The 21,959-nt window shown below is 40.2% G+C and overlaps 1 protein-coding gene across 2 annotated transcripts in view; it reads right to left on the bottom strand.

The window, feature by feature from the left end:
- Positions 1-21,959, bottom strand: part of PTPRO (protein tyrosine phosphatase receptor type O) — a 140,824-nt gene that overhangs the window by 47,336 nt on the left and 71,529 nt on the right. For both annotated transcript variants that reach the window (XM_063155634.1, XM_063155635.1), the window contains exons 2-7: positions 16,350-16,623; positions 9,143-9,301; positions 7,003-7,155; positions 4,543-4,992; positions 3,482-3,643; positions 946-1,145 (exon numbers count right to left, since the gene is read on the bottom strand). In XM_063155634.1, the coding sequence (XP_063011704.1) occupies positions 946-1,145; positions 3,482-3,643; positions 4,543-4,992; positions 7,003-7,155; positions 9,143-9,301; positions 16,350-16,623 (1,398 nt within the window). The remainder of the gene's footprint in view (positions 1-945; positions 1,146-3,481; positions 3,644-4,542; positions 4,993-7,002; positions 7,156-9,142; positions 9,302-16,349; positions 16,624-21,959) is intronic.

Raw genomic sequence — 21,959 nt, 5'->3', positions numbered from 1 at the left:
AGCCATTCTTGAACTGAAACTCAAAACTTCTTCAGAGATTAATTTTACAAGGCATTTTAAGGGTCAAAAATTATTATTAATCCACTGGCAGAGCTGATGATGAAGTTGAAGGAGGTGATTTACAAGGATGCCAGCAGTCCCATCCATTCCCATGGGTGGGCTGCAGTGCTTTGCAGCCTCCTCCATCACACACATTTCAGGGAGCCAGACAGAAGCCATGGCCCTGCTCAGAAAAAGGCTGCATCAGCATCCTGGTGAGGTCACTGAGATGTAAAGGGCTAAAATCTCTCTAATTGAAGCCACGTACCACTGACCTACCACAGGCACAGAGCCTGCACTCACTAAGGGCTTCAAGCAGCAGAAAACTGTCAGGTTTTGGGGTTCAGCACTCTTGATGGCTATAAACACATCCCATAAAGGACTTGTCCAAACACATCCCATAAAGGATTTGTCCAAACACACCCCATAAAGGACTTGTCCATACAAATCACTGGTGGTCTGAATTGCTGTTTGTTTCCCAGTGCTGACACTTTTTCCTATGGATGAAAAGACAAGCTGGCTTCTGATCATCTCGAAAGCTCAGAAGATTTACAGTCAGGCTCTGTTCTCAAATGTGGGACAGCTAAGAAATAATTTATGCTGCTTTGATGATAACCACGCATGTGAGCACTTTGCTTATTACAGATGCACTGCAGCACATGCCTGAGTGAAGCCACAGCAAGTCCAGCAGGAACAGCCCTTGAACAAGCCTGCGCTGTGCCGCACATTCTCACTGCTGGGCTCTCCCCTGCACTCAGCACCAGCCACATCCCTCCCTCTGGGCTGCAGGAGGGAGCAGCTGCCACTGTCCCCTGCAGCCTCAGAGAGCCCTGGGGCACAGGGATTCTAAACAGCAGCGTGATTTTTTGTACTGGATTGGAAAACGCTGCAGGTTCTGCTCCTTACCTCAGTGCAGTAGTGTTTCTCCAGCCTTTGGCTCTCCTTCTGCTTCTGGCAGGTGAGGGAGAGCACAGACACGATGGTGCTGTTGCCACTGCTCTCGTGTGACGCTGTCCAGGAGGTCAGGGCAGTCGTGGAGCTCAGCACTGTCACTGTCACATGCTGGGGCTTCTCAGTGAGCTCCTCTATCCACTCCCCTGTGGGGCCTGGGACATGGCCCAAAAGCACAGGTGAGCAAGCCACTCCATCCATTTGAGGCACACAGGTTAAAACACCCTTATTTCAGGGAATTATTTATTCCCCTTATTCCCTTTAATAATTATTAATTCCCTTTATCCCCCTTTATAATGATTTAATTATTTATTCATTATTTATTATTAATAACATATTATAATATATTAATATAAATTATTAAAAGTTCAAAATATTATTTATTTATTTATTATTTATTCCCTTTCAGGTGAGGGAGGCTGGACTGGCAGATGTCCACCCCCACAGCACCTGCAGCAGAGCCCGTGACAAGAGGAATGTGCCTGTCTCCTGTCTGACAATTCAGAGGGCATTATTCTCTGCTGCTCACCAGAAACCACCCAGCAGGATCAGATTTGCTCCAAGGGAAGGCTTAAAAGCACGGGCAGCCAATAATGTACAGATCATTGACCAATATTAAAGCATAAGCACACAGATTTTTTTCACCTCTCCACACACTGACACACCCTCCAAGCACACCATAGACTCAAAGTATAAAATCAAGTTCATAGAGGTCACCACAGTGAACAATCTCATTTTTTTGGAGCATTTGGTTGAGAACACAGCTTTAAATATAGATAAAAGAACAGTTTGGAAAATAACTTCAGCTAGACTTGGTCAAAATTTTGTATTTCATGAAAATAGCTCATTTTTCTTGTCACTTTTAAGCAATACTTGTGACCTCTCTCTCCTTGACGTTCTTCCTCTGTGCAACTCTAATGGTAATTTACATTTATTGATAAAATAAAATAAATGCCAGAGCAAGAATGTGGTTTAAGATCATCCTATAAATTTGACTGCTATCTGGATGCAACAAAAATATGTAACCTAAAGCCAGTAATTTGACAGGATGATTCACCAACCAAGCATTACAAGGAAAATATATTGATACTGTGGGCAAAATTTATTCACAGCCATTGCTTTCCTCTAACTCTTTAATACTTTATACATAATAAGATTCATCCTTAATCTGACCATCCACACCCGTGAACTTTGGGTTAACATGTCCTCATTTCTCTCAGGTACACAGTTAGCATGGTGGACACTTTAAGCATTAAATACTGCTTAATGAAAATAAAATATGTCACACCTTGCAAAATGGAACAACATTTGGTACTAATAGCAATGCTACATATTTCTTTATCTACTTTAATGCTTTTCATATAATAAAGCTGTCCAACTATTCCTAGAGAAAAACAGAAGACTGAAATTAAAAGAGCAGAGACCTTCTCTCTCACATGCTGTTTTCTGGATGTTTTCCAATTATTGTTTCTTTCCAGTATAAAGTTGTTAAAAACGGAGCAATAGTGGAATTGCTACATGCAGTCTAGCATTATGATGAATTCAAATTTAAATACCTATGATTTGTAAAGGTTACGAGCTACAAAAGGCACAATTTTTATTCATAATATACTGAAGTGCTTGACTACATTTCCTTTTAATGGGATTTTTTTTGCCAGCTTTGGCTACTGTGTCTCGTTGCAGCACTCGTGGTTTGGGAAAGCATTATCTTTTCACATGCAAAATTGTGCAGTGCTGCAAGTATTCCCCTGTCTCATTCCATGGGCATTCTGTAGGGTGTATCTATTTCCTTTTGCAGAAAAAGGTGCAAAGGTGACCACAGCCATTAGAAGGATAATGATCTGAATTCACCAACACCTGTCTCACTTGCTGATCCAATTGTCAGTCATGGTATTAGTTTACACAGTAGTGTATTATTACTTTGTCTTTTACTAAATCTCCAGTTAAGAAAGCCTGGGATTCTACAGGGAAATAATAAATTACTTTTTCTCCTTTGAATTTAGCAGGCTGAACCACTTCATCTGCTGTAATTTGCTCTGTGTTCTCTCAGAGACCATTCAATTTCAGAGTTCAGTGTTTAATTGTGCAATTCCCACACTCTCAGCCTGGGCTGCCCTTCATCCCTAACACAGTGCATACTCCAGGAGTAGGAAAGTTAAATATTTCCAAAGCTCTCTACAACCACCAAATTAATTCTTGGAATTAAATTCTCACTGTGAGAAAAGGGAAACTCAATTTCACTTCTGAACACTGACTCCATCACATCACTTGCTTTCCTAAGACTGCTAAGATGGCACAACCAAGGTCCATTCAGGCAGGTTGTAATAAATTAACATATTTGCACTGCATTTCCTTCTCTGGAACAGGGAATTCCAGAAGACCAGACCCTTGTGATCCATCAGCAGGTGCCAGAAATACCCCAGTGGTCAAGCTCTGTACATTACAGTTATGTTGCTCAGGGAGAAAAAGCTGAGTTTGGTGAGATACTTACTGATGTAAAAGCTGAGTGTTTTTGCTGATTGACTTCCTCGAACTTCACAAGAGCCAGAGGAGCTGAATGTTGTTACAGACAACTTGTATTTTCCTGGTTCTTTCAGTTCAGCAACAAATTTGTGGGTGTCCTCACTCACTGTCAAAAACTCTGTGGAGTTCTCTAAATCAGGAGGGAGAAAACAAAGTGTGGGTTAATTGAAATTTGAAAGGTTCCAGCCACCAATAGAATTATTTACATCAGAAATGCTAATCCTGTTTCAGATGAGGGATTAAAAGGTATCCAAAAGGACTTTATTCAAACAGTGTGGCAATATGTATAGCAGTATAAATCTTGTTTAACAAAAGAGAACTGCAAACTGTGGTTTACTCCTGCTCAGCTAGAAGTAGATGCTGCACAATGCAAAAACTGCTCAAGAAATGCATGGGATCTAACAAAGCCCTCTGTGTGGGAATTCATAAAATCAGAGGGTTTTGGGAAAGCTGCAAAAGGCAGGCTTTAAAGACAGCAGAACTGTCATTAGAGCTGAGCAGTAGTCACGAGATAGGTCAGCAGAAAAAATATGTAAAAAGTAGAAAAGTAAGGATAATAGCTGCAGAAAAGTTTATCTAGTGAGATATTAGGAAGTTCTAAGCTTAATAATGGAGCTCTGTGCATTGTGTTTTAAGGCTTACAAGCAGGTATTGTATTCTAAATAAGCAAGCACTGTTTTAACCAAAGGTATGTGTGCTTATAGTGGTTGGACAGAACTACTGTCAGTGTGCTTTTGCTTTGTGTGATTGGTCAAAAGACTTATAAAGTGAGTTGTAACATTAAGTTCTTGGTCTGCTGCCTGGGATGTGAGCTGCTGGCATCTTCCCATTGTCATAGCCATGGAATGAGACTGATGCTGGAAAATAAAACAGCTCAAAACATGTTCCCAGCTGTTTGTGATTTGCACATAGACCCCATCCAGCAATACTCTGAAGCACAGAACCAGGTAATCAATGATTCATAGAGGAGACAACCACCAGTGGAATTACAGAAAAGGCGGACAAGAAGGGCACGAGGCTCTGCTTTACCTTCCCTTTCAATATTGATGTGGAAACCATCAAAGGCAGTAGGGGGCTTTGGGGGCAGCCAGGTCAGCACCATCTGCACAGGCAGGAAGGGAGGGGGCTCTGCTGTGGGCCTGCCAGACCCCGTGCTGGCATCAGGGGCTTCGTGATCCCTGGAAGCTGCAGGGACAAACTCCTCCTCGCCCTCGGAGGACTCGGCCTCGCTGGACCACCAGGACGGCTGAGAGCTGGCTCCATCCTCGGTGCTGTTGGAGGGCTCGTCCAGCCAGCCTGCAGAGGAGTTTGCTGCTGGCCTTGCAGTCGGGCTCTCAGAGGGACGGCTGGATTTCTCTTTCCTCATGATTTCCTGCGGGCCGATGAAGGATTCCTCGGCGAAATTCCCGCTGTGCTCTTCCCAGTTGTTCCTGTTGATTGGGATGATCTGGACAGAAATGTTTCGGGGTGGGTAAGGAACTGGAAGAGAAGCAAGGGATAGGATTTTAATGGGTGTGTTCTGTGCACCTTTAAATGTATTAATTCCCCATACAAATAGCATTCTTCTAGGGATGGCTTGAAATAACTTCTCACTAAGATCCTCCCTTCTCTTGCCTATTCCCATACATATACCAGAAGCGACTGTGGAGGGATCAAGACGAATAAATTCACAGATAAATTCACAGCATAATCACAATAAAGAATGCCAGGAAGTAAAGTAGGTGTGAAGTCACAGTAAATCAAACTTCAGTGCTATTGTAACAGCAAGGCTACTCCAGTGTGAATTTTTAACAGTGAATCTTTGTTGTGTCTTCCAGGAAGTTCTCGGTCATGGAAAAAAAAAGCCCACCTCTGTAGAAAAGAATTGAAACATTTGCAAAATGAATACATGCCATAGCTCATATTTTAAAAAATAACCTTGCTGTAGGGCTTTTCATATGCTTTTAGCAGCCACCTTTTCACAAGCATTAAACATCAGTTTAAAATTTAATATTTGTGAAAGCTTGATCTTAAGATTTGGTCTCCACAAGACAAGAGTCTGGCACGCAAAGAAGTTACTTCAGCTGATGGCAGGAGGTGAACACACAGCATTTTGTCTGTCTCACTGTAATTGCTTGTCTGCCTCTCCTTACACACTCTAAGTGTGAGTAACCTCTGCAAATAATTTTGCCTGGCACCTTTTAAGCTGGCACTTTACAGCACACTAATTTGTTCAACTCCCATCCCAGTCACAGCAACTAATAGAAAACCAGACTTTACATTCTCATTGGAGTTCATGTGAAAAATGAAGCATGGTTGGGCAGCAGGAAAAAATAAAAGGGATCCTGTTGGCTATGGTTCAATATCTGAACAACTGTATTTAGGATCTTCAGGACAGAACTCAGCTGGCATCAGTTGGCTTAGTTCTGTCCAAGGCAATGGACCAGCACCAGTGTATTCATCTGAAGATTTGGCCTTTTGATTTTATCGCTGGTACATTTCACTTTGGACCCTGATAAATGTCTGCGGTCCAAGAGATTAACAAAAAAGTTTTGGGCACCATCCCAGGACCAAATTAAATTAGTTCTGGACCCTGAACAAATGCAATTTTCAGCCTCTGCAACATTGCTGTCTTGGAAATTAAAAGTTCATGCTTCAGGGCACAGAGTGGCCGCCAAGTCGGGCAGCTATGACATTCTTCTCTGTGATGGAAAAGTGCACAGTGAGGAAGGGCTTCTGGAGCAGTTCAGCTGTGATTCACTGCACAGGGAGACAGACCAACAGAGACAGATCAATAGTCTGCTCAGTGCAGCTATTCCTGTGGCATAAAAATGCATTCCTTGCATGTGGTGGTGTTTGAGGGTCCCCAGGACAAGGGGAGAGATGAGAAACTTGACTCCATGTTTCAGAAGGCTGATTTATTATTTTATTACATACATTATATTAAAAGAAAATTATAAATTAAAACTATATTAAAGAAAGAGAAAGGAGGGAGACATCAGAAAACTAGAAAAGAATGAATAATAAAATCTTGTGACTGACCAGAGTCCCGACACAGCTGGACCTATGATTGGCCATCAAGTAAAAACAATCCACATGGAACCAATCAAAGATGCACCTGGTGGTAAGCAACCTCCAAACCACATTCCAAGCAATCAGAAAATTATTGTTTACATTTTTCTGAGGCTTCTCAGAAAGAAATCCTAGTGAAAGGATTTTTTCACAGAAAATATGTCTGTGACACTTGCACAAGGCCTAGGATATCTCATGTGAAGGAGAAGTTATTTTCTAAGAAGCAAGCTTTATAACAGAAACACTCACACAAATTTCCCTGTGCACTGTTTGCATCACAATCCTATGGAACAGCCACAACATCCTCTCTCTCCTCCTGTGCTCCCAGGACAGCTCCCACACAGCCCTTGCTCTCTGTGGGATCAGTCCCCTCCATACAGCAGCAAGAAAAGCAGCAATACAGATTTGAAAGAAATTATGTATAAGAATTTTCATCACCTGTTCTGTGCTGCTTGGGCTCGTGCTGGACCCCACTGTATTCCACCAGCGTGCTCTTGTTGAAGGTTGCTTCTGATACCAACTGAAATGTGATGTTGCTGTAGCATATGCCTGGCAGCCAGTGATTGAAAACTGTTTTACCTTTGAAGAAATCTGCAGAAGGTTTAAAGAGGAAAGAAGGAAGGGAAATAAAAAGCAGATAATGCATCAAAAGTTTGCTTTCTGATAACGTGACTGCACACGGTGAATGGGCAATGCTTTGGATGTTTAAACACTTTTCAGCCTGCTCTGAGACGAAATTGTAATAATTCAGTTTGCCAACACACTTTTCCTGGCTGTCAAAGCCACTTTGCTACCAGAAAAAAGAAAGACACCAAAAAACAAAAAAAAAGGCCCAGCACAAGAAACACGAGCTGCTTTTCACTGGCAAGGGAACTGAATCTGGCAACCTGCTCCACGTGACAGGGAACATCTCAAAGAGCATCTGACAGCTCCTGCAGACCTTTAACTGCTGCACGCAAAACCTCTTTGGTGTTTTGCTGACTGAGGCCCAGCTTGTGGGAGATGCTCAAAGGAACAATCGAGTGGTGCTGAGGGCTCAGCTCACATCCACCACACACGAGGTCTGAAGAGACCTTGCTCAGGGCTATCTGGCTGTGTGCAAGCTGATTAGTGAATCTCCTAATTTAGGCTGACTCTTTTATTTATCAGCAGTTTTAGCGTTACAGCCCCCAGAACCATCTATTAGCTGTGGAAGAGACAAATTACTGCTGGTGTCCTTTTTGTTCTCTGCAAAGAGGTCACCTGTATTTTCTGCCATGATCCAGACTTTATGCTTCCGAACTTCTGGCACTTTACAGCACTGAGGAGAGGATTTCTAGCCCCACTATGTATTGAAGCAAAGAGACTCCCAAATTCTCTGACCTCCTTCTGGAGGTGTGTATCTCCCTTTGCTGACTTTAAAGAGAGTTTCCAGTGATGAGTCAAAGACTGAGATCCTTAATTCAGTATATAAAATTCAATACAGCACCTACTGGATTGCCCAGAGATTTTGATTTTGGATTTAATTTTGATTTGATTTTGGATTTTACTGCCACTGTGGGATGTTAAATCATTGGGGTTTCAGGGTCCACAAGGCACATTTGTGCCTTCCTCACCTCTTAGGGTACTTCCTACAGGACATTTATAGTCCCATTTATATCTCTGAGGCAGATACTGTGCTTAAGCCATACTGCAGGGCAAAAGTTGTGAAGAAATATATGAAAGAGTTCAGTTACAAACAAATAAAAAAGAAAGCAGAATTTGCTCTTGGTCAGATCATTCAGGTTGGTTGTTTGCTCAGGCTGACTGTCTAGACTGTTAGATTGATTGCCCTTGATTAGATTTTTTTAGGAGCATTGAAATTTCTATTTTGCAGCAGGGTTTATTAGCTCAGGGACACACTGAATGCTGCATTGATGTACTGTACAGCACAGCACTGTGTCACTGCAGGGTGACACAGAACCACCAGGCTTGATCCTGTGCCAACAATCAGGTTTATTGAATGGGTTTCCCTCCTCTGGGACATCCCAGAGCTTTCCTATCATCCACAGACCAAAGAGGGAACCTTGGCCAGAGGGGAGAGCCAGGGAGATTTTGTATTGCTTTGAACTGACACAAAAGCACCAGGGACTGGGGATGCCTTCCCTGGCTAATTTCACACTGAATAAAAAAATCCAGAGTCTTCCTCTAAAATCCAAAAGAAGGGAAACATCACTAGAAGTAGGATTCTTGGAATTTAAAAATCCCAAGTGAACCACCAGTTCAATTCAAAGACCTATCCCTTACTACACAATATACAAGCACATTAGCAGAAGCAAAAATCATTATATATATATAATATATATAATGATTATATATTATATATATGATATATAATATATAATCATTATATATAACATATAATATAACATATATTAATTAATATACATGTAATATACTATGGAATATATAACATTATATATATGATATATTTATAATATATAGTCATTATATATATATATATAATATGAATACATGTCAAAACCCCCATCTAAGACCACTGTTTTGGACGTTTCCAGCAGAGTTAGCATTAAATTTTGGTGAAATAGTTTCCACCTACCTTTGTAGAGCATTGTTCTGTAGTCTTTTCCTTCCCAGTAGCTTATATTGACCCTGGTAAAAACATTGTACTTCTCTGGGTACTGAATTTCAAACAACACTCCTGTTTCTGGAGATGGCTTGTAGTCATAGATAGAAACATTGCTCACAGGAAGTGGTTCTAAAGGATATACAAACAAAAGGGGGGAAAAAGGAAGAAAGGGGCAAATTAATAGGCAAAATGAGTTCTTTGCACATAAAAAAAAATCAATGAAAATAAATGCTTTTGTAAGTATGGCACAGGCACTCTTAGATCTACAAGATGATATTTGGGGTTTCACTGAGGTGTGGGGCAAAGCTACCTGGGACATTGTCAAAGCCAGGATTTCTATATACCCCTCTTTAAAGAATGTATTTTCTTACCATTTATGCTTTAACAGCAAAATTTCCATATTTGACATTTAAAAAAAATTATTATTTAAGCACTCAGTCATGACCTCAGAAACATTTTCATCTTTAATACTTGTCAATCACGTAGAAGTGCCCAGACAAAACCAACACAACACTTGAAAGTGCTCGTGACTTCAGCATAACTGTAGAGCTTTCAAGATAAGCTGAGAAAATAATCTGTGTAATGGCCAAAGGAAGCTACACGAATAAAGATTTCCTATTTTGGTATCTATACATTTCTTCGTTTTGTGGGTAGTTCTACAGTCCCCATTCCCACCATGTGAGAGGGCCACCATCCTTATCTGTTCACCCACACCAAACTTCTACAAAAGAAACAGCACCACTGCCATTATTTTACAGATGAATAACTGAGGTACAGAGAAATAAAGTGGTTTATTGGAGGGCACAGGAAAGCCTGTGCACAGGAAGGAGGTAAGTCAGGAGCTGCTGCTCTCTGAACTCAGAGTCAGCAACAAAAATTAAGAAAAATACCCTGTGTCCTGTGATTTGAAATCCAGACCAGTGCAGCTCCATCAGCTGAGGAAAGCCATGTCAGTTCACTGCTGCATTGTTGCTGACAATAAGAAAGTCACATTTTTATTCAGCCTTTTCTACTCAATAAAAAACCCCAAGAAAAACTAAAAGAAAGAATATCTTTTGTTCAATGCCCTCCTCAGCAAGAAAAAAAATGACAGCAACCCAATTATCCTGTGGTTAAGAGGTCCAAACAAGGTTATATTGTTAGCTGAAATTTGTCATAGTAACATATTTTAATGGAGATAGCTACTGTAATTATGCCTACATCCTTATAAAGATTAGCATGTTGATTTAGTTTTTGCACACTACAGGGATCAGATTGCAAAATTCAGGCTGTTGATTAGCACAGCCCTACAGGACCTGTTCGAGTCCAAAATTCTGCTGCTGTAGGCCCTGGAGAAAAAACAATAAAATATTTTTCCCCAAAGAGCATACAGTAACAATGGGCAAGAGAAAGAGCAGATGAAATGGGAAGATCAGTATCACTATCAAAAGTGGAATTATCCCACAGGAGGTGAAGTTAATCAAAGCTGGAAAAGCAACACTGCAGTGAAAGAGAAAACTAAATCCCAATGACCAGTAGAGTATTTTCACTACAATTTCAAGTTTCTAGATGTGATGAGAAACAGAAGAAAAACCAATTGGGAATAAAACCATAGATGTAAACAAAATCTCTCACCAAAACTAGTGTGTCATCATTTCTAACTTTGCCAGAACATGGAAATGCAATAGTGTGGGATTATTAAACTATTTCTCATGGTATTATCTCCATCAGATATATATCAGTATATTTGTACATTAACCACTTACAAAGAGAAACTCCCTGTTCCACAGATACCAACAGGCACTTCAGTGATGGGATCTGTGAAAATTCTGCTGACATTTCATGATAGCCCAGAAATCAGCAGGAGTAGAGCAGAGCACAGGAAACAAAGCCTACCCTCTTCTTTCTGCCAACGCTCTCCCCATCGCTTATTCCGAAATAAAGAGTGGAAATGACTCCCCACATGGCCAGAGGGTTCATATCACAGCTCACACAGCACAGCAGAGTGGTTTAAATGTCAATAACAATCTCTAAATAGCACAGTGCTTATGTGCAGGCATCTCCCACACTGGTGGGTGTGCCCTGGGCTTTCTGCTGCTATCTCATTCACATCCGAGGTCTCCTCATTTCTGAAAGAATTACTGAAACTTCCTTGTGCCAGTGATTCAATTACCCCCCTTTATTCCTTCCTACAACAAATCAAATAAAGGATGGAAGCCATATTCATTTTTAATCCAGATGATTTTTCCTCCTGATGCTTTGATTTAATTAAGCAACAATTGAATTAAGTGGTAATCACCACAGCCTCTCTTTCGCGTCGCTATCTTCCTCTCTCTATCCTCTCCTTGCTCGTGGCTGATGTTAGCAGAGCTGCATAACTGGCATAATGCAATTTAGAGATCCTCCCATTATCTTACTTCCTTCAGCACCAAATCTTCACATCAAAAGCTATTTGCACACTGTGAAATTAAAAGAACGCTCAGCAGATAACCATCATGCTCTGTCTTTCACTTCCTAACTGCTCCTAGGGCTATTAAAATTAAAGAATATGCAAAATGCCACTCTTTACTATCTATATTTATAATTCAGAGCATAAACAGTCTGGTCTTTTTAATTTTACTATTTTCAGTGTTTAGGATCCAGCTTGTCACAGATTTAAGTGGCTGTCAAGAAATAGCCTAAATAAAGTGGAATCACAGAAATTTAATACTTAGAGCTTTATAAAAGCCCTGTACGATGGTGAAGTCATATTACAGAAGGGATTTAGAGCATTTCACTGTCCCTTTTAATAGTTTAAAGTACCTCTTCACTTACAATCTCTTTATTTTTAGACTTGGAGATTATATTATACACACATAGACAAGATTGCAGCATCAAGACCTGAATTTGCCATTTTTCATAGTGCCTCATAATCTGCTGCTTCTGTAGCAGCTGCTTTCCCAATTTATCTGTTTATAGGAAAATCAACTTCTCTGTTTATCCTGGACTTTCCAGCATTTTGCATTTAGCATATAACTTACATTACACAAGCATCAAGACAGCATAATAAATGTGCCTAACATCTTCCTCCAATGCCCTGGAAAATTCTGAATGCTAAATCCTTCATTAATGCATTCAGTTTGTGTCAGACACATTAATATTGGCAATTCAGGGGGAGAAAAAAAGTCCTGTGAAAATAAGTACCATATTTCAATCTAAATCAATTTGTTTGTAATATGTGCAGATTGGGTCACTCTACAAATTGAATTGATTATTGTTGTGGCTTTGAATACAGCATTACATGTGGGACTGAGATCTCTTGCTTCTCACATTGGAACCCAGATTAATCGTTATTTACCTCTATATTGTGACTTTTATAAAAAAGATGTCCCATTAATGGAGTGACCAAACCCTCAAGGGTAATTGTCTTTATTTACAGGAAGAAGTTCTGAATTATGTAATTTTCTCCCCAGGATGACACTATTTATGTAGCTGTACCATTACTGGGAGTAAGGCACAGCCAGGGTAAAGCCTCCATTATGCTGTAAACTTTAGGATGCTTTATCTCTTGTTAAAAAGAAACCATCTTTGAGATTAAAGAAGCTCTTGTTCAATACTTTGGGAACACAATGTTCAAGTTTATGATAGGCGATAGTGATATTGTGCTTATGAAGGGGGAATGTCAGTGAAAATATACCTGAGCAATGATGACATGTAGTGCAATTTCTACATGGCCACATAAGGTGATAAATAAAAAGATGACACAACCTAAAAAATAATGTTGTCACAAGAACAAAGGCATAACTACTGCTCTTGAACAGATTTAGGTCAATTGTTTAGATCCTCCTTACAATGCAAATTACAGCAGGCTGCAGTTCTTTCTGTTTCTTTGATTCTGATGGAGAAGGTTTCTCACCCTAAAAAGAGGATAACGTGGTTTATTTGCTGGGAGAAGATGAGCCCTAATGGACCTAGATGCTGCTGTGAGTTACATTTCAAAGTTAGGGCTGCCACGGATAACCAGCCTTTTTAAAGGTGTTTCACATCATCCTTTAAGAAAGAAAAACATGAAGGGCTAAAGTTTCACATTTCATTGAGGAAAAAAACCCTCTGAAGCTGAGAGTTAAAGAACGCTGATCCATTAACAAGCCAGAGGAAAGGACTGGACCTGCTGAATCACTTCCTGCAGCATCTGGCACAATGACAGCAGAGCATTAACTGGGTGTAATGCCAATTACTCTCTGATGCTGGAGATCAGAGTCCCAGCAGCAGCTGTTGGCCTCTCCAGGAGAATATTTTTGTAGGAGACACAGAGGCAGAACTCCCCCTAAAGGGAATATACTTCATAGTCATGTATGTAAGGAACCATCAGCTTTTGAAACAATGAGACATTTTACCACTCAGAACTCCTAATCAACAGCTAAAATAAAAACCAGGCAGAGCTGCTCTTAATTACCATCAGAGATCCTCATATCCAGATTTCTCCAATTCCCAGCAGAGACACGTTTTTTCTTGCAGCATACAATATCTTTGCAATGTACTGCTTTCCCCATTCCTACAAATGTATAAACATTTTTTCCTTCACAACATAAACCTGACAGTGCATATGGGAAAAAAAAGAGCTATATGGGTATGACTCACCCTAGGAAGAATAAAATAAGGCTTCAAGCTGGGAAAACGTAGGATGAGTGAGTGAGAATATCAATCACTGATTTTAGAGATGTGCTCTTCATTTATTTCATAAACTACTTTAAAACCAATTAGTAATAAGGTGGAATTTTCAGTCAAGTATTTCAAATACTAAATAAATTATACAAATTCCAGAGTTACTTCTCCCCCATTGAAAAGCCAAAGCTCCAAGAGCAGAGGAAAGCAAGCCTGAAACAGCTGTGTGAGATACCAGAACCACTTTAACATTGCCCAGACTGGAAGAGGTGACTTTGGCAGGCACAGCACAACTGCATTTATAGGAATTCAGCCAGGAAGGTGAGATTCTCACAATTATTCTTCTCAAAACCATTGCAAGGATCTTTAAAAAGCAGTCAGGGTTTCCATTTTTCTCCTTCAGTGATGTACTGAGCCAAATTTGCTGAACACAACTTTGCTACAGAATCAGAAAGGGCGATTTTGTGCTAAAATTCAATGTTACAGGTTTCTTATCTAAGAGTTTTCAAATAGCTCATCCTTTTCACTGCAACAATCTGGACCACAGAGCCTAAATGAGGAAATTCTACAGCTTGTGCCATCTTTGATTAACATGAGAAAATCCTGAAATTCTCCAAATCAGAGACAAGCAGAAGTGTGCAGTCTTGTAGAAAAAGACCAAATGAAAAATGGAATGCTCAAAAGGAACTTATACATGAATATCTGCATGGATGACGTGCTCATGTGCAATGTAAGGAGGTGATCCAAGACAGACAGGATGGCTTTGTTAAGGACAAATTGTGCCTGAAAAAATCTGAAGGTTTACATTGAATATGAAGAAAAACTTCACTGAAAAGGTGGTCAGGCATTGGAATAGGTTGCCCAGGGAAGTGGCTGAGTTGCCATCCCTGGAAGTGTTCAAAGAATATGTGGAGGTGGCACATGGGGACATGGTCTGGTGGTGAACCTGACAGTGTTGGGTTAATGGTTGATATTATCTTTTCCAACCTAAATGATACTATGACTCTGTGTTACAGCTATATAAATATGATATGATTTTGTATTTTTATATGTACATACTTATGCCCATATACTTATATGAAGAGTTACACATATATATCCCTATATATAATGTATAAAATGCATATTTTGTCAGCTTTTCAATGCTTTTCTGGTCAGAAACCTTTAAGGGATAAAAAAAAAAAGTCTTCATTTAAATGTGTTCTTCTCTTGCCTTTTCTTGCCAATTCCCTTAGAGGTGGCATATTGATGGGAGACATGAACAGGAGGAAGGAAATATCATCAGGATTTACCACCAGAAAGCAGAAGTCTTTCATGACTCTCACTGAATTTCTAAGTAGGCACTGCCTTTGAGGCACCTTGGTCTTGTTTTGATGAGCACTTTTTGGGTACACTCAGCTCTGTGTGAAACAGACCTCCAGCACACATTGAAAATCTGGATCTCCTTTGCAGTCTCCAGGAGATCCCAAAAAACTCTTGGGAGCACTGCCTTGGGAATAACCACATTGGCATCACCGGCTATCCTGACTGATTTATTTTGTGGCAGCCTAATGAATGGGGTCAATCTGCCACTGGTAAAGCTCTCCTGACACCAATGGAGTTAGAGCAGGAATTAATTTGGTAGTGGGAGCTAATTGCAATGTGCCATTCTTTCACGTGTAAGATATAGATGGAATAATTTAGATGGTTACATGTCTTTGCATGATTAAATAAACCAAGAATGTTAAACATTCAGAGAGCACAGGGCAAAAAGAAAAATATAGATCTATCCTAATTATTATCTGCCAAAAAAATCAAGTTAATTGATAGTCATAAAATTATGAAAAACAGGAAGTGGACAATACCAACAACAGGGGGAAAAAGCCCAACAACAAACCAAATACCACCTCATGCATGTTTTTAGGAGAAACCAGTGGTCACAACAGGAGTTTTAAGAACTCTTCTCAAAATCTGAAGGGTATTGAAACACCTCAAAAATCCCACCCCAGCACCCTGCCTTTTCATTCCAAATTTACTTTCAGTTCTGTGCCTTGTGCTCCAGAAGGTGAACTCAGGAGCAAAGGCTGCTACAAGAGAGCCAGCGCTCAATCAGTCTGCCTGACAGAAAATATCACAGAGGAGATTGGATCCTTTCCCTTCCAAACGGAGGGAATTTAGTCTTCAGTCACAATTTACAGCCTACTTTTGGAGTTCAGTACCCTTCAATGCTGCCTGCAGGACTGCCCTTTCTTTGCCACAAATGTGGTTGTCTCTCTGTTGAGGCAAAACCAGAGAAATCCCCAGTTCTCTCTCTGTTACACCTCGGTGTTCAGGAAGGGCCAGCCAGGGGAAACTTAGTCTTTCCTTTCTTTCTGCCCACACCTTGTGAATTTTCACTCACACCTTGTCAAAACTTCTTCCCTACTGCTCTCACACAGGGAAGTATCCGACACAAAACCAGAACCCATTGAAAAAAACCAACCCAACCTTCTTCACAAGAAGAACTCATGGAGAAAATAAAAAGCCACACACACAGACACAAAAGAGAAGAAAAGAAGAATAAGATGTTACTTACTGGTTAGCACAGTGATTGATCTTGCTGACTTGGAAACCATATTTGAGTTGACCACTAAGAGAGTCACTATGTAATACAGGCCATGGTATTTGGCATTGAAAACCACAGGGGCAGGTAAAGTGCTATTGAATTCATCAAACTGGAAAAAGTAGTTCTTGGATTCCCCAGCTATCTTCACAACGTAGACAGAGGATGAGCTCACCACGTCCGATGCCTCCAGGGACACAATGATACAATTGTCCTCTCTGACAGCAACTTGGAAAGGCTCTGCACTCTGCAAGGCGAGAAAAAGAGTTTGTTTTGGTAAAATCTAGTATTTTAATTTTCACCTTTTTCCCTTGTTATCCATAAGATCCTCATATTTGCAATAAAGTTACGTCTTGTATTCTACTGGACAGTTAACATCAATCAAGAGCAATTATTTCAGGCTGCAATTCACAGTCAGCCAGAGCCCACAGGTATCTGATTTTCAGAGGCCAGGCTCTCTGCAACAGAGGATGGATCCTGCTGTGTGGTTTTTGATACTCCAGACACTCCATTCCTTACACCCTGAGGAATAAAGCCTCTGTCATCCTTTCATGAGGAAAGGTGAAGTAGAGCAGAAGGAGGATGAGATTGGAAAGGGTATCAGGGCAAGAGGATTTCCAAAAAAACCTCAATGTCATTTGAATCCCCAAAATGAGGTGATTAAATCAAGACTCTTTTATCTTGCAGAAACAGGATAATATATTCCTCAACACAATATATTCTGAAAGGCTACAACTGAAGAATAATTTTGGGTACTGCCTAAGCTTTTCCAAATGTGTATTGTATTAACCATACTTGCCTATTGCAGCAAGTACCATTTCTTACCACTATGTGCATAGTTTTGCCTAGCACTTTTTATTTCGTAAGCTACAGCATTTAATTTTCAATATTTCATTTATTAGTGGTAGAGAGAAAGGAGCAATTTAACCTTGTTTTCATGTATCATGAGTGTGTTAACCCACGGCCAGCTGAAAACACTTTCCTTTTTATTAATTTCAAACCAGCTGTCAGGAGAAGCACTTGTTCTCTACAGGAATTTCAAAACAGATTCATGCTAATTAATGAGAAAGAAAAGTTCAAGCTTACTTTAAGAGTTGCATTTTTGTTTATTAGACCACACCACAGTTTATAATTATTTTACCCCCCATGAAAACTGTAATATCTGGTATTTTCAGTTCCCAATTCCACAGTATTTTTTTCCTTCATGTTTCACAGGCTGAGAGCTCACAGGGAAAGGCAGAAAAGCAAGGATAGTTTGCAACTTCTTTGATCAAGTTTTTCCTGTACCAAAGAGAGCTAGAGACCTCCTTCAGAGATTAATTCTAACAGCCTGACGACCTACTATTTTCTTGTGGTTTTGTTTAGTGCTTGTTCTTCCGTGAAAACAATATTTCTGGGATTTATGCTGCGAGAACCAGGATCCCTACTTGAAATTCACACATCTGGTGTTGCCAACTCCTGGCATTCAAAGAAACACCTCAATTAAAAAAAAAAAAAAAAAAAAAAAAAAAAAGGAAAAAAATTCACAACAACAATAATAACAGAAGTAAACCTGCCAGGAATAAATAATTGGTTCTAGAAGTGTAAGATTTAGTGTAAGATTTAAACCAGCAGCAGTTTGTCTTTCCATGTATTGATGGTATTATTATTGGGCTTTGACATTTACAGTGTACCTAAGGCTATGCCACCCTAGAGGCAAAGCCACAGGCTTGAGACAGAGCCCCTGAGCAAACCCTCCCATCTGATGCAAGAGGAGAACAAGGCACAAAGCACATAATCAGTGCAACCCAAAGAGGATAACCTGTCTAGACAGCTCCAAGCCTGAGATTAAGAACAGAGGCAATGCAACTTCAGCTGCTGACTTGAGGCTTGCTTTAGTTAGTCTTTAAAAAAATTACTTTTAAGTTGTTAAAATTGTATCTGCCAATGTTATCAGTGGGAGAATATTTTGGTATGGAAGTCTGGGTAATTTTTCACACATGGCAAAGCAATTGCTCCAAAAGGTTTATAATGTAAAACTACAGCTACAAAAAAGCTTCCATGTGTTTTCCCCAGCCTGAGCTGAATTCAACAGACTTACCCTTGAGTAGATCAAAATTCTACATTTCAAGTGGTTGCACTTTGCCTTAAATCCCAGTCTAGCATTTGGATTCACACAGACTCAAACATTTAACTGGGGATTATGCTTAGATCTGCTCAAAACCAAGGAGGGGTTCTCTTATCCTTCTTACTCCCTACTTTCTTTTCACTAAGAAAATGTGGAATCAATCCTACTTCAGCCCTCCTGGTGTGGGGAGACAGGAGAATGAAGGCACAGGTGCCCTGGCTTTCCAGAGGCACATCACTGTTGTATCACAGGAGCCATGGTTGTCTTCCAAGACCAAGCAAGGACTCAGCAAGGTTATTTCTACACACTAAGCTTGCAGTTCATGTATAATCCCATAGAAATCTGTAGGTTTTGACCTTCCACAGGCTTGCATTTGAATGCTTCACTAGAGGAGGAAGAATGGTGCTGTCTCTGAAATTATTCTGGCCTTCCCTTGGCCTTGGCACTGAATTCCACAGCTCCAACTCCACGTGCCTACCTGGCTACAAAGAACCAGCCCAAAGTGCCAAATGAATTTATATGTGCCAACGAACAGTTCAAAGCAAGTTCCTTGTAGCTGGATGCTATAAATCAATTGCTATGCTAATCAAGTACAGCTGGAAATTAAGCATATAATTGCAGAGTCATGGACATTCCTAGGATATAATTAGATATCAGGCAATGCTCGTGTGGGTTGTGATTTTACTCTTTGATTCTTCCATGGGTATTGTATTAACCATGATGAAGACCATGCTTTTATTTTTTCCTCCCTCAATGTTTTCCTGAATCCACAGCAGCACCATTCAGCAAATGGTTCACAAGCTCCCACACAATCAGCATAGAATGCTTCTGCCAGCTAAATAAAACTCTCATACATTTGCTGTTGTTACCTATGACACCTGCCTGGGGTAAATAGCTTTTTTTTGAGTGCTCCATCACCTTAAGCACATGGGGATTAAGAAATGATAGCTTCCCTCATCCATGTTTAGATGTTTTGGAACCTCTGCTGCCATGATGCATTTTTTGAGGGCCATCTCCTTAGCAGCCCTGTGCCCCATCCAGCCCATCACTGGAGGATGCATCCCTCTCTGGAGTGGCCCCTTTCCAGTGATTGTGTGTCCCTCTGGGCGCTTTCCAACTGCTGCATGCAGGGGACACATGGTATGGGGGAGACATCTGCTCCTTATTATCCACTGGCTCTTGAAGTAACTTTTGGCCTTTAATTTCTAAGATTGGAGTGGCAGATCAGAGATCAATAAAAGGAATTGGCAATTAACATGTCATGAGATGAAATAATTTATCTCCTTTGGAATATGGAATATGTTGTCTCTTTTGGAATATATTGTAAAAGGACAGACCATTCTGGCCATCCTTCCTCCAGGTTGTCCAGGGTCAGGGTTACCAGCCAGCACCGGGCTTGTGATTTTGAAAAGATTTCTAAGAAAAAAAGCTGAGTATTTTCTCTAAGCACCACTGCAAGTGACAAACGTGCCCCACTTAACTAGACTGTAAGGCCAGTGTGTCTTAAGACTGACAGCATCAGTATGGTAAATACACATTTCATTACTTCTGGTCAGCTACCTCCAGGATTTAATTTGCTGGTGTCACAGCTTGAGCGGCTGTTTCATGCCTGTGGGGAAATTTGGCAGGGCCTGTGCGTTCAGAAACAAATGATTAGCTCCAACTTCCTTCCTAGTTCATTATTACAAGCTCGTGCCACGATAAAGCACTTTAGAAGAAGAAAAAAAGAAAAATGAGGGGGGGAAGTAAATCCCACAGTGTGATGCCTGTTCACAGCCATTTCCAGGGCAGGGATGAGTCATGTTAGTGGAATTTCCAGCCAATAACCAGGTCCCAATTAAAATAAAAAGGAAGGGGAGGCAAGGAGATATACAACATGTCAAATAAACAATATCCAAAGAGTAATAGGAAAATAAATGGTGTGCAGCAGAGCTCAGAGTCCTCTTTTCAGAAGTTTATATCCTCGGTTTATTTCCATATAACAGAATGAGTTTTACACATGAGGAAGAGATCAAAGCTGCAAAACAACTACTGATTTTAAGTGCTCTAGCTTCTGAATGTCTCATTCTGAAACACATTGTGCCAGAACTCAATTACCAGAAGTGCAAGCAGTTACAAGTTCTGCTGAGGAGCTGTGGCCACTCATCAGCTCTGTAAAATTAAAGTACTGGAAACTGCATCTCATTATCTAATGCCAGACAAGTGGAACTAAAATCCCAAACAAATCTGACTTTGGCCAGCTTTTACAGAGTAAATCTTGCAGCATTCATAGGATTTTCAAAGTAAATAGGAGCAAATTTTAAAGCTATGAGGATCTACTTCTCAGGCACCATGCTGAACACCTACTGCATGATGCAAATATATAAAATAACACAAAACAACAAATATATAAAATAATACAAAAATAACATCCATGAAAGTGCAAGAAAATATTGAACAATACTATATTTAGACCTCTTGGGTGAAATACTGGCTATTTAGTGAGTGATACTACTACACTCTGATATATTTTGTCCTGGTGGCCAATAATGCTAATTTCATTCTAAATCATGTGATGACTCATTCTCACTATGATTCATCTTAATTAATCTTAGGTACTTAAAAGGAATGACTAAGCCAGGATGACCTTTTCAGACAGAACACCTGTGGATTCACCTAAGACTGGAATTAATTGTGAAAAATGCACTAAACAGCAAAGGGCTGATGGTCCCAGCTTGGCAATATTCCTGCAGTCCTCTGTCACTGGGTGCACTGAGTCTAAGCCTTACAAAAAAGGCCACATTGGGATCCAGATTTCAGGATCCTGGCCTTTGCTACAACCACAGAAAGCAGGAAAGAAATAAATAGCACTGCAAAACACGCTTCCTTGGAATTGCTAGCTATCATTATTAGCTCCTAGAGTTTAAATAAAATAGCTAAACATGTCCTTAAAGAACTTAGGGAAGTACATCCTAAGCTTTCCACTTGTTCCAGTGAATTCTAGAGTAGGCACAGACTTCAGTGCTCACTGGAAATTGTTTGACATGATCTTTGAAAGTGTGAACAAAAAGTGTTACAGCCTTCTGACAGAAATGTAAAGACTTCTGGAAAATAAGGATATTCATTTCTGAGGCTTTTGTTTTTATCTACACTTTCCCACAGGTTGCGTAAAGATCATCTCTTAATAAACACTCCCCAGAAGAAATACTCCACGGGAAAAAAAAATGCAAATCTGTATAGTTAAGATTTTCCATGCAAAAGGGAATATTTTAACATGTAAAAAGATAGTGAAAGCTGCAGTTCTCAATAATTTATGGTTTGTGATTCAGGTTAACACATCATTTCTGGCATTCTGCTCTATGAATAGTGTCCTCAGCCCTGTTGCTATTCTGAGTCTCAGAAAGCCAGTAACAACAGTGCTCTGGTCATATTTTATAAATGAGCTTCCACATTGCTTTGCTCTGGGAGACAGCTCTAAAGGGAGGAGTATTTTTTTC

Source organism: Melospiza melodia, chromosome 4 (assembly GCF_035770615.1).
Source record: "Melospiza melodia melodia isolate bMelMel2 chromosome 4, bMelMel2.pri, whole genome shotgun sequence".
NCBI classification, from domain to species: domain Eukaryota; kingdom Metazoa; phylum Chordata; class Aves; order Passeriformes; family Passerellidae; genus Melospiza; species Melospiza melodia.
The sequence above is the reverse complement of the archived record's forward strand: the minus strand, read 5'-3'. Positions and strand labels throughout refer to the sequence as shown.